Raw genomic sequence first — 13,507 nt, forward strand, 5'->3', positions numbered from 1 at the left:
AGTATCGGCCGATACCCGATACTTGCGGTATCGGAATGCTCAACACTACTTATGACCATGTGATATTTCAGTTTTTCTTCTCTAATAAATTTGCAAAAATTTCTACATTTCTGTTTTTTCTCAGTCAAGATGGGGTGCAGTGTACATTAATGAGAAAAAAATGAACCTTTTTTGAATTTACCAAATGGCTGCAATGAAACAAAGAGTGAAAATGTACAGGTGTCTGAATACTTTCCGAACCCACAAAAATATAAGAAAAAATTCATCAGCTCACCCTTGAATTGTCCACAGCAGGTGCAGTTATCCACGAAGGTGCATGGAATAACGTTCAAGCCCACATGCAAAATAAATCCCTAATGATCCAGCACATCTTCTTGATAATAAAAAAACTTTTACTTTATTCAAATCCTCTTAAAAACATTGTTGGAGATCAAGACAGAATGGGATAGCTAGTCCCACATGAGAATAAAACTTTACGTGTTTCGACCCATGTGTGGGTCCTAATCATAATGATTATCACTGATCTCCAACAATGTTTTTTTGAGGCTTTGAATAAAGTAAATGTTTTTTATTATCGATAAGGTGTGCTGGATCATTATAGATTTACTTTCCATACCCACTGTATGTTCCACAAAATAGTGGCGTGCAACTGTCATTAAGGGGTTAATGAAATGGGTGTAACAACAACTCTGGGTGAGGTAAGTTCAGTTTCATTTCTTCTTCCTTCTCCTGTCAGCCATGGCATCTGCTGATCTGAGGGACGAGCTGCTCTGCTCCATCTGTTTATCTATTTTTAAGGACCCTGTAATGCTGAGATGTGGACACAACTTCTGCCGGGTCTGTATTGGTCGTGTGCTGGATACACAGGACGAGTCTGGAGTTTATTCCTGTCCTGACTGCAGAGAAGAGTTTCAGGAGCGGCCGGCACTGATGAGGAACATAAATCTCCATAATGTCGCAGAACGTTTCCTGATTACTCAGCAAGAACAAGAGGAGATCACCGGGATCTGCTGCACTTACTGTGTGGACTCTCCGGTACCTGCTGTTAGATCCTGTCTACACTGTGAGGCTTCTCTGTGTGATAAACACCTGAGATCTCACAGCAAATCACCAGAACACGTCTTATCTGATCCCAGCACTTCTCTGGAGAAAAGGAAATGTTCTGTCCATAAGAAAATCTTGGAATATTACTGCACTGAGGACGCTGCTTGTATCTGTGTCTATTGTTCAGCAGGAGAACATCGAGGACATCAGGTGGAGATTCTGGAAGAGGCCTCTGAGAAGAAGAAGGAGAAACTGAGAAATGTCCTCCAGAAACTGATCACAAAGACAGAGGAGACTGAGGAAAGAGTCCGGAGTCTGGAGGAGCGCAGGAGAAAAGCTCAAGAAAAAGCAGCTGGAGAAGTCGAGAGAGTCACTGCCCTGTGTACAGACATCAGGAGACGGGTGGACGACCTGGAGAAGAAGGTCCTGAGTGAGATCTCCAGGCAGGAAAAGGAAGAGTCACTGTCACTGTCTGCTCTGATCCATCAGCTGGAAATAAAGAAGGACGAGCTGTCCAGGAAGATGAGACACATTGAGGAGCTGTGTAACATGACGGATCCACTGACTGTCTTACAGGATCCAGACACCGGTGACTTGTGTGATCCTGAGGAGGAGGAAGGTGATGAGAACACAGGGGGACATGATAAACAGCCCCATGATGGAGATGACCTGGATGTGGCTGTGATCTCACACACATTACAAACATTATGTGACGTAATATCAGGTATAAGGAGCGGGATCTATGTGGAGGGTCCTGCAGACATATTACTGGATGTAACCACAGCTAATAATTATCTCCTTATATCAGACGACCTGAAAACTGCAACCTGGACAGGAGAGAATCAGAAACGTCCAGAAACAGCAGAGCGATTCCAGGATTATAATCAGGTGATGAGCAGGAGAGGATTTACCTCAGGACGACATTACTGGGATGTGGAGAGCAGTAGATCAGTGGAGTGGAGTGTGGGGATGTGTTATCCCAGTATAGTCAGGAGGTGGTGGCAGTCAGTGATTGGAAATAATAACAAGTCCTGGGTTCTGTGGAGATTTAATAATCAGTATTCAGTGAGACATGACAGTAAAGAGATCCGGTTACCTGACAAGATCTCCAGTGATAGAGTCAGGATATGTCTGGATTACGAGGCCGGGCAGTTGTCCTTTTATGAGCTGTGTGACCCCATCAGACACTTACACACCTTCACTGCCACCTTCTCCGAGCCCCTTCATGCTGTATTATATGTATATTGGAGAAAGAATAATGGAAGCTATGAGGATAATATCTGGATGAGGATTACAGGATAGGTAATAACACCCTTTGAGGTGCTCTGTCACCATTGCAGTTGAGGACCGCACCGCTCCATATTTCATGCCTGTGCTTCTGATTTACAGTTTGGATTACCTTTGTGCCCTTGGATGATACAATCAGGGTCAGCTTTGTCTTTGTTCCATCAGAGGAGCGCAGTTGCACTGAAGCCGAACCAGAGATCAGGCAGCTTCCCACCATTGCTTACATGTTCTATTGAAAAGAGCTTGATAGACGCAGCGGTGGTCGGTAACCTAAGCACCAAGCTGTAACAATAACATTCATTAATAATGTCAATAAATAAATTTCAGCTCCTTTCTTTTAAAGGCAGTTTGCAATTTTAACCATTTATAATGAGAATAAGACTTTAGGGTTAAGATACGGTGGGTTGTCCACCTTTAGGGACATTTTGTTTCTACTTAAATGCTTGTTTTTAGGGTTAAAATATTTTTTATCAAGTGGGTTTCATTGAAGTTTTTGCACCGTTTGGCTTTTCCAGGCTCTTTGTTTAACTTTAACTTTGTCTGTGATTATAAATCAGCTGAGAGGAGATCAGAAAATGACATAAAAGAGCCACAAACTGCCAGAATGGGTTCACAGCCATAATAGTGCAGCACAGAGACTATGGAGGGCAAAAGGAGGAAAAGAAGGAAAGTTCCGTCCTATGAGAAAGAAATGTTACTTTTCTCAGGTGTCAGCACAGAAAACCACAATAGAAATCTACTTTGATTATTGCGTTTTTAATGCTTTTTATGTTTTGTCCCTTTTTTAGTTTTTGGTGCAGATTTGATGCAGTTTTTATGTTGTATTTTTTAGTACTGAAACACTGGGATTTTACAAATGTTTTTTACATGGGTTATTTCAGGTTTCCAAAAGAAACCTAAAGGAAATAAAAGCACCAAAAATACACAATTCAACAGCGTCATATATAAATGTTTGGTGCATATGGATGTAACTGTAGAGCCGTGCTGGGGTCCTCATGTGCGGTGAGGGGGTTGATCTCAGATACTCATATGAGCCATCATGCCTTAGTATATACTGCAGTATATTATATATGCGATTGTACCAATACAGGTTGGAGCAGGGGCTGGTTGGCAAATTTTGCCCTGGGGGAAAGCACACAGCAGTGGCCATCTTTATTAGGTTAACCTCTGGCTGCCGGAGTAATGCTGGGATGGTTGTGGTCGAATGCTGACTACATTTTCATTCCTTCTATCGGTGTCGGTGTGCCACTGAGAGAGGTGTCTGACACTAGTCGGCATGTGACCATAACTATACACATTCATATTTGCGATCATTATACTGGGAATACAGAGGAATCCTGACAGTGTGGACAGCGCTCTATCACGATTCAGCGATCTGCAGTGTTGGAGTGATTACGGGAATTTGTCAAGATCTCTGAGAACCGTGTTGGAAACAAAGTGTGCAGCTGGTAAATTACATGTCGTCTTCAGAATTAATCCATATATTCTTCTCTAAACCTGTGCAAATGTCAGTGTAGTGTATGTCAGTGTATTAATATACTCAGGTAATGCTGCCTTCTCTGGGACCAGTGCCGTTTCGCTCCACTTCTCAGTGACGTCACCGCTCTGTAGAGTCTCCGGGTCACGCTGCGCTCTGTCTGACCCCGAAGTGAATGTAAGTCTGTGGAGCAAACGAACGAGGCGCATAACAAGGGTCCACAGACTCACATTGTAAAAGATACTTCAAGCATAAAGTGAGGTGGAGAGTCTGAAGAGCGGTGACGTCACTGAGAAGAGGAACAGAGCGGCGCTGGACACCGGAGAAGGCATTAAACTCCCGAAATCTTAGTCTGCGCATGCAACACATCCGGCAGCATTTTTGCCCACCACCTATCACCCCTGGGTCACCTTCTCCACCTAGCCCTGGCCCCGCAGCCTCGAATTGCCGGGACACCTTCTCCTCCCAGCCTGGCGCCCGCAGTATCGACCCACTCCTGTCACCACCGGCCTCTTTCAGCAGGAATTCTGCCTCCGGTGACCCAGGTACATCACCGCTGACCCCGGTAAGCTAAAGTAAAATCGGACTATACGACACCCCACCATTTCATTTAAAAAAATGTTTTTCCTATTTTCCTCCCCAAAATTTGGGGTGCATCTTATGGTCTCATGCATCTTATAGTCCGCAAAATAAGGTAATATACTATGACTTGGGAAGAAAAATATGGGAATCCAGCTCCAGGATGTAAAATATAAAAAAATACTTTATTCAAACATTTAAAAATAGAACAAGGGCTTACAAATGACCAGCAACAAAGTTAGGGAGCAGCCATGAACAACTGAACGCGTTTCGAACAACTGCTGTGTTCTTAGTCTTCAGTTCTATTTTTAAATGTTTGAATAAAGTATTTTTTGATATTTTACATCCTGAAGCTGGATTCCCATATTTTTCTTCCCAAATTTTCTATGTCTTGGCAGAGATGTCTTTTCTGTGCTCGGATGATACCACCACAGCGATTTAACTTCTAATGGGTGAGCTGAATTAACTTTTTTTTGTATTAATATACTATGACTACAGAACCATCACATATTCTCCTATACACTAGATGTGTCTGATATATGATGTACTGTGACTACAGACATCCGATGTTATCAGTACAGAATATCAGATATTAGACAATGACATAATATATAACATGGAATCTCTGTGCACATAAGATACCACATATAGATTAGTATATGACGGGGGTGGGCAATTAATTTTCCTGAGGGGACACATGACAGACCCTGACTGTTGTGGAGGCCAAACTAATAGGCTGAAATGAATTCTGCTCAATATTAATATTAACATATTAATTACAATTATTATTTTCTATTAATATTAATTGTATTGAGCAGAACTAAGTATGCTGACACCCCATATATATAATATGAGCCCATATACAGCCCCTATATAGTATGAGCCTATACATAGCCCCCTATATTGTTTAAGCCTCCACATAGCCTCCTATGTACAGTATGAGCCTCCACGTCCCATAAGTATATATATTTACTGTATATATGTACGTATATAAATAAATTCATACTCACTTTGCTCCCGTTCCCTCGGTGCTCTGCTTTGCTCCCTGACGCTCGGACTTTCTGCACAGCAGACGTGATATAGTGATGTCATCACGTCACCTGTCCCAATGGCACTCGCTGATTGGTGGAAGTAGGAGTCGGCGGCCCCCGTCTTCCACTAATGTATTCACCACCGTCTGCATCCTGAGGATACAGATATCGGTGATATCTGGACGTGGTATGTCGGCAGGAGAGGGCAGGATGTGACCCGCTTTTTACATAGGTCTGGTGAATGATGTACTGTGATACATTTATCATCTACAGATATGAGACATAATCTATGTATTTATGTCCTAAACTATGAGCAAATATATACAGTCTTATACATAAAGGGCTTTCACACAGCATTATGGCATCTGTTTGTTGGTCCCGTCGAGGCTTACGTCTGAACCCCCTTCGAAATGCGATTCGGGTGTATGCACCGACGGGGCCATAGACTATCATTTTCGGGCATATACGCCTACTGGAGGTGGACACTCAGACTTAAAAGACTACATCTGGGTGTCCATCTTCAGTAGACGTACACTCCTGAAAATGATTGTCTATGGCCCCGTCGGTTTATACTGTACGTCCAAATCTCGTTTTGCTCGTGGGTTCAGACATAAGCCCTGATGAGACCAACGAACCTGTGTCAGAACGCAGTGTGAAAGCCCCCTTACTGATCCCACCTGGACCTGGCTACAGAACATCACATATTATAATGTACAGCACTATATATTATATATAATACATGATGTCCTGGAGCCAGGCCTAGGAGCAGGCAGTGTATGATTGTGAATAAAGTGCCGACAGCTGTCTTCTAAGGGACAGAGGGCCCGGCGACCCAAAACTTCTGCTGGGGGACCGGCCGGGTGGATATTTGCCCTTCTGCCCTCCGGCCATGACCACCCCTGCTAGAGGCACCTGGAGAGTCTTATCCTTTCCTCTTTGGATGGCACAGAGAGAATATTTCTTAATCATGATAATTATATGTTGTAATAAGAAAAAACTAAACCGGCATCAGACAATTTTGTGACCATTACAGGACAGATTCACGCTCCTATTTCAGTGGGTCATCCAGAGTGCTCTGGTTTATAAGCAGAAAAACAAAACTACAGTAATGTAATGTAAGACACTCTAGAAGAACGTCAGTGAGACGCAGCATTACTAAGGGGTGCTCGCTGAATATAGACCTACAGTCGCCTCCTATTTTATTGTGTTGACTAGAGATGAGGGGATCAGGCAAAATTCTAAATCTGTTCGTGTGGATTTTCCCGAGATGTTTGATTTTCGGAGATGTTATTCTCCACAAATTATATGCCCTTTATCATGTTCTATGTTTTTTTTTTCAGACACCAGGACATAAACGTAATATGTAAAAAATAAAATAAAATCCTTTATACTCACCGCTCACCTCTCCAGGCTGTCTGCTCTTCCCCGTCACCTGTCCGGTTCTCTCCACATCTTCAGATCACCGCTGTTAAAGACCTAATGTGTCTCGGACCAGACAGAAATGTGGGGGGACCAGAGAGGGGAGCTGTGAGGTGATCAGAAGGATTTGTTTTATTTTCAGCACATTGATTTACTTTTATGGTTCTGAAAAAAATTGGCCAGTGGACGCCATTGTTCTGAATCTGCGCGGAAGCAAATTACAAAAAGCCTAGAGGAACTATCAATTCTCAATGCTACATAAAGATGCTGAAAGCTCAGACTTCCAGAATCGGGGCAGAGAAGAGGACATCTTTTTGCTTGAAACATGATAACGTCATGCCCCATACCAGACCACCAAGAACGTTGCAAAATATGGCTGTAGAGTCCTACCAAATCCACCGTTTAGTCCAGATTTGGTGTCTTTGACTCCAATTTCTTTGGTGGACTACGTAGGCAACATTTTATAAAGATGCTGTCATCGTTGGTTTAGAAAAGTGGATTCTTCTGATGGTTCAGATTTCTACTACCGCGGCATGCAGGCTGTTTTTCATTGCTGCCGATAATGTATAACCTCTGGGGGTGACATGGTGGAGCTGACAGCTTGCTCTATTCAACTACGTTCTTATGCTCTCGCCATCTGTTGAAGTTTCCACTTTAATAAACAGGATGCATTACTTTCGTATCAACCCACCTACATGGCTTTTACTCCCTCTTCCCTTATGGTGTTTCTCTAAAAACAGGAAGTTAAAACCTGCAGCTGCATCCCCCTCCTCCAGGGTCCACTATTTACCATTTACGCTAGTTGGACTTTTTGGGATGTTCTTCAGTCTGCAGGAAGGAAATGGGGAACCTACAAGGTCCTGGAAGATGAGGAAGATAATGCTGCAGCCTTATAAGACATAATACAAAACTTCCTGTTCTACGGATTTATAAAAAAAATTCATATTGATAGATACCTTTTAATATTACACCCTTCTTTATCATGGAGCTCTGATGGTAAAATGTTGGCACTAGCCTCAATGCCTGAATATTTTTCTCTTTTAGTGCAAATGAAGGGACGATCAGTTAAGAGAAGCTAAAGTCCTGTGCGCACACATCAGTATTACACAACACACCTTAGTTATGCAACCCTAGTGGTAAAATTAATTACTGAATGTTTTTCTATTAAAGGGATTGTCCACTACGGAACAATCCCTGCTAAATCAATTTAGGGTCCCATTTAAAAGAAAAGGATACTCTCCTCCCGCAGCGGCGCTTTACCTGCGTTGTGTGTGCAGCTATGTCGGCTGCAGCCATTTCTATTTCCTCAGAATGGATATCCACTATAATGGATTAATGATGATGAGCTACTGCTAATCGGTGCCCACTGATTGGCTGCAGCAGACCCATTACACAACAATGTCATGTAACCAGCCAGGAAAAGTCGCACTGACATCACTGAAACAGCGGCTCTTCTGGAGGTAAGCAGCCATTGTTTGTATTTTAAATGGGGCCCTAAAGTGACAAAGCTACTGGATAACCCCATTAAGGAATATTTATACCCATTAGGACAATATAGAAAAACTACCTCATGCTCAGGACCTTCTTTTACTAGAGAAAGCCGGCTCACCAAAGCGATATGTTCTCTGTGGCTCGGAACAATGACCCTGCCAATAACGGAAACAAGTGAGGAGACAGGAATGGATCCAGCTCGAATGGAGGTAAATCCTAAACTTTTGTTTGCAGATTGTAAAATCATAATTACATCCAAGGACTATCCATAAAAGATGTCACTGATGGAACTGGAGAGGATCTGTAAAGAAGAATGACAGAGGATCCCCAAATCCAGGTGTGAAAAACTTGTTGCATCATTCTTAAGATGACTCATGGCTGGACTAGCTCAAAAGGGGCTTCTACTCAATACTGAGCAAAGGGTCCGAATACTTATGACCATGTGAGATTTCAGGTTTTCTTTTTTAATAAATTTGCAAAAATTTCGACATTTCTGTTTTTTTTGCAGTCAAGATGGGGTGCAGAATGTACATTAATGAGAAAAAATGAACTTTTTTGAATTTACCAAATGGCTGCAATGAAATGTTCATCAGCTCACCCTTGAATTGTCCACAGCAGGTGCAGTTATCCACGAAGGTGCATGGAATAACGCTCAAGCCCACATGCAAAGTAAATCTATAATTAACTACATCTTCTTGATAATAAAAAACTTTTACTTTATTCAAATCCTCTTAAAAACATTGTTGGAGATCAAGACAGAATGGGATAGCTAGTTCCACATGAGAATAAAACTTTATGCGTTTTGACCCATGTGTGGGTCTTAATCATAATGATTATCATTGGTCTCCAACAATGTTTTAAGAGGATTTGCATAAAGTAAAAGTTTTTTATTATCAAGAAGATGTGCTGGATCATTATGGATTTACTTTCCATACCCACTGTATGTTCCACGACATTGAGGCATGCAACTATCATTAAGGGGTTAATGAAATGGGTGTAACAATAAGGGGTGAGGTAAATTCAGTTTCATTTCTGCCTTCCGTCAGCCATGGCGTCTGCTGATCTGAGAGACGAGCTGCTCTGCTCCGTCTGTTTATCTATTTTTAAGGACCCTGTAATGCTGAGATGTGGACACAACTTCTGCCGGGTCTGTATTGGTCGTGTGCTGGATACACAGGACGGGTCTGGAGTTTATTCCTGTCCTGAATGCAGAGAAGAGTTTCAGGAGCGGCCGGCACTGATGAGGAACTTATATCTTTATAATGTCGCAGAACGTTTCCTGATTACTCAGCAAGAACAAGAGGAGATCACCGGGATCTGCTGCACTTACTGTGTGGACTCTCCTGTACCTGCTGTTAGATCCTGTCTACACTGTGAGGCTTCTCTGTGTGATAAACACCTGAGGGTTCACAGCAAATCACCAGAACACGTCTTATCTGATCCCAGCACTTCTCTGGAGAAAAGGAAATGTTCTGTCCATAAGAAAATCTTGGAATTTTACTGCACTGAGGACGCGGCTTGTATCTGTGTCTATTGTTCAGCAGGAGAACATCGGGGACATTGTGTGAAGAAGCTGGATGAGGCCTCTGAGAAGAAGAAGAGGAAACTGAGAAATGTTCTCCAGAAACTGACAACAAAGAGAGAGGAGACTGAGGAAAGAGTCCGGAGTCTGGAGGAACGAAGGAGAAAAGCTCAAGAAAAAGCAGCTGGAGAAGTCGAGAGAGTCACTGCCCTGTGTACAGACATCAGGAGACGGGTGGACGACCTGGAGAAGAAGGTCCTGAGTGAGATCTCCAGGCAGGAAAAGGAAGAGTCACTGTCACTGTCTGCTCTGATCCATCAGCTGGAAATAAAGAAGGACGAGCTGTCCAGGAAGATGAGACACATTGAGGAGCTGTGTAACATGACGGATCCACTGACTGTCTTACAGGAACCAGACACCGGTGACTTGTGTGATCCTGAGGAGGAGGGAGGTGATGAGGACACAGGGGGACATGATAAACAGCCCCATGATGGAGATGACCTGGATGTGGCTGTCATCTCACACACATTACACACATTATGTGACGTAATATCAGGTGTAAGGAGCGGGATCTATGTGGAGGGTCCTGTAGACATATTACTGGATGTAACCACAGCTGCTAATAATGTCCTTATATCAGACGACCTGAAAACTGCAACCTGGACACGAGAGAAGCAGAAACGTCCAGAAACAGCAGAGAGATTCAAGGATTATAATCAGGTGATGAGCAGGAGAGGATTTATCTCAGGACGACATTACTGGGATGTGGAGATCAGTAGATCAGGGAATTGGGGTGTAGGGATGTGTTATCCCAGTATAGACAGGAGGTGGTGGCAGTCAGTGATTGGAAATAATAACAAGTCCTGGGTTCTGTGGAGATTTAATAATCAGTATTCAGTGAGACATGACAGTAAAGAGATCCGGTTACCTGACAATATCTCCAGTGATCGATTCAGGATATATCTGGATTATGAGGCCGGGCAGTTGTCCTTTTATGAGCTGTGTGACCCCATCAGACACTTACACACCTTCACTGCCACCTTCTCTGAGCCTCTTCATGCTGCATTATTTGTATATTGGAGAAAGGATAATGGAAGCTATGAGGATAATATCTGGCTGAGAATTACAGGATAGGAAATAACACCCTTTGAGGTGCTCTGTCACCATTGCAGTTGAGGACCGCACCGCTCCGTATTTCATGCCTGTGCTTCTGATCTACAGTTTGGATTACCTTTGTGCCCTTGGATGATACAATCAGGGTCAGCTTTGTCTTTGTTCCATCAGAGGGGCGCAGTTGCACTGAAGCCGAACCAGAGATCAGGCAGTTTCCCACCATTGCTTACATGTTCTATAGAAAAGAGCTTGATAGACGCAGCGGTGGTCGGTAACCTAAGCACCAAGCTGTAACAATAACATTCATTGATAATGTCAATAAATAAATTTCAGCTCCTTTCTTTTAAAGGCAGTTTGCAATTTTAACCATTTATAATGAGAATAAGACTTTAGGGTTAAGGTACGGGGGGTTGTCCACCTTTAGGGACATTTTGTTTCTACTTAAATGCTTGTTTTTAGGGTTAAAATATTTTTTATCAAGTGGGTTTCATTGAAGTTTTTGCACCGTTTGGCTTTTCCAGGCTCTTTGTTTCCGTGCTCAACTTTAACTTTGTCTGTGATTATAAATCAGCTGAGAGAAGATCAGAAAATGACATAAAAGAGCCACAAACTGCCAGAATGGGCTCACAGCCATAATAGTGCGGCACAGAGACTATGGAGGGCAAAAGGAGGAAAAGAAGGAAAGTTCCGTCCTACGAGAAAGAAATGTTACTTTTCTCAGGTGTCAGCACAGAAAACCACAATAGAAATCTACTTTGATTATTGCGTTTTTAATGCTTTTTATGTTTTGTCCCTTTTTTAGTTTTTGGTGCAGATTTGATGCAGTTTTTATGTTGTATTTTTTAGTACTGAAACACTAGGATTGTTCAAATGTCTGTTACATGGGTTATTTCAGGTTCCCAAAAGAAACCTAAAGGAAATAAAAGCACCAAAAATACACAATTCAACAGCGTCATATATAAATGTTTGGTGCGTATGGATGTAACCGTAGAGCCGCGCTGGGTCCTCATGTGCGATGAGGGGGTTGATCTCAGATACTCATATGAGCCATCATGTCTCAGTATATACTGCAGTATATTATATATGCGATTGTACCATTACAGGTTGGAGCAGGGGCTGGTTGGCAAATTTTGCCCTGGGGGAAAGCACACAGCAGTGGCCATCTTTATTAGGTTAACCTCTGGCTGCCGGAGTAATGCTGGGATGGTTGTGGTCGAATGCTGACTACATTTTCATTCCTTCTATCGGTGTCGATGTGCCACTGAGAGAGGTGTCTGACACTAGTCGGCATGTGACCATAACTATACACATTCATATTTGCGATCATTATACTGGGAATACAGAGGAATCCTGACAGTGTGCACAGCGCTCTATCACGATTCAGCGATCTGCAGTGTTGGAGTGATTACGGGAATTTGTCAAGATCTCTGAGAACCGTGTTGGAAACAAAGTGTGCAGCTGGTAAATTACATGTCGTCTTCAGAGTTTATTCATATATTCTTCTCTAAACCTGTGCAAATGTCAGTGTAGTGTATGTCAGTGTATTAATATACTCAGGTAATGCTGCCTTCTCTGGGACCAGTGCCGTTTCGCTCCACTTCTCAGTGACGTCACCGCTCTGTAGAGTCTCCGGGTCACGCTGCGCTCTGTCTGACCCCGAAGTGAATGTAAGTCTGTGGAGCAAACGAACGAGGCGCATAACAAGGGTCCACAGACTCACATTGTAAAAGATACTTCAAGCATAAAGTGAGGTGGAGAGTCTGAAGAGCGGTGACGTCACTGAGAAGAGGAACAGAGCGGCGCTGGACCCCGGAGAAGGAATTAAACTCCCGAAATCGTAGTCTGCGCATGCAACACATCCGGCAGCATTTTTGCCCACCACCTATCACCCCTGGGTCACCTTCTCCACCTAGCCCTGGCCCCGCAGCCTCGAATTGCCGGGACACCTTCTCCTCCCAGCCTGGCGCCCGCAGTATCGACCCACTCCTGTCACCACCGGCCTCTTTCAGCAGGAATTCTGCCTCCGGTGACCCAGGTACATCACCGCTGACCCCGGTAAGCTAAAGTAAAATCGGACTATAAGACGCCCCACCATTTCATTTAATAAAATGTTTTTCCTATTTTCCTCCCCAAAATTTGGGGTGCATCTTATGGTCTCATGCATCTTATAGTCCGCAAAATAAGGTAATATACTATGACTTGGGAATCCAGCTCCAGGATGTAAAATATCAAAAAATACTTTATTCAAACATTTAAAAATAGAACAAGGGCTTACAAATGACCAGCAACAAAGTTAGGGAGCAGCCATGAACAACTGAACGCGTTTCGAACAACTGCTGTGTTCTTAGTCTTCAGTTCTATTTTTAAATGTTTCAATAAAGTATTTTTTGATATTTTACATCCTGAAGCTGGATTCCCATATTTTTTTTCCCAAATTTTCTATGTCTTGGCAGAGATGTCTTTTCTGTGCCTGGATGATACCACCACAGCGATTTAACTTCTAATGGGTGAGCTGAATTAACTTTTTTTCGTATTAATATACTG

At 42.9% G+C, this 13,507-nt stretch overlaps 1 protein-coding gene across 1 annotated transcript; it reads left to right on the top strand.

Moving 5' to 3' along the window:
* The first annotated feature begins 585 nt into the window (after positions 1 to 585).
* LOC143775153 (uncharacterized) lies at positions 586 to 13,134 on the top strand. Its single transcript, XM_077262994.1, has 2 exons — positions 586 to 2,340; positions 9,353 to 13,134. Exons 1-2 carry the CDS (start codon positions 739 to 741, stop codon positions 10,982 to 10,984), a joined length of 3,234 nt encoding a protein of 1,077 aa, XP_077119109.1. The 5' UTR covers positions 586 to 738; the 3' UTR covers positions 10,985 to 13,134.
* The last annotated feature ends 373 nt before the right edge of the window (positions 13,135 to 13,507 follow it).

Source organism: Ranitomeya variabilis, chromosome 5 (assembly GCF_051348905.1).
Source record: "Ranitomeya variabilis isolate aRanVar5 chromosome 5, aRanVar5.hap1, whole genome shotgun sequence".
NCBI classification, from domain to species: domain Eukaryota; kingdom Metazoa; phylum Chordata; class Amphibia; order Anura; family Dendrobatidae; genus Ranitomeya; species Ranitomeya variabilis.

Coding starts and splice junctions, on each gene's coding strand:
- LOC143775153 (XM_077262994.1), top strand. CDS start 739: ATGGCATCTGCTGATCTGAGGGACGAGCTGCTCTGCTCCATCTGTTTA. Junction 2,341..9,352: donor ATATCTGGATGAGGATTACA/GGATAGGTAATA, acceptor AGGTAAATTCAG/TTTCATTTCTGCCTTCCGTC.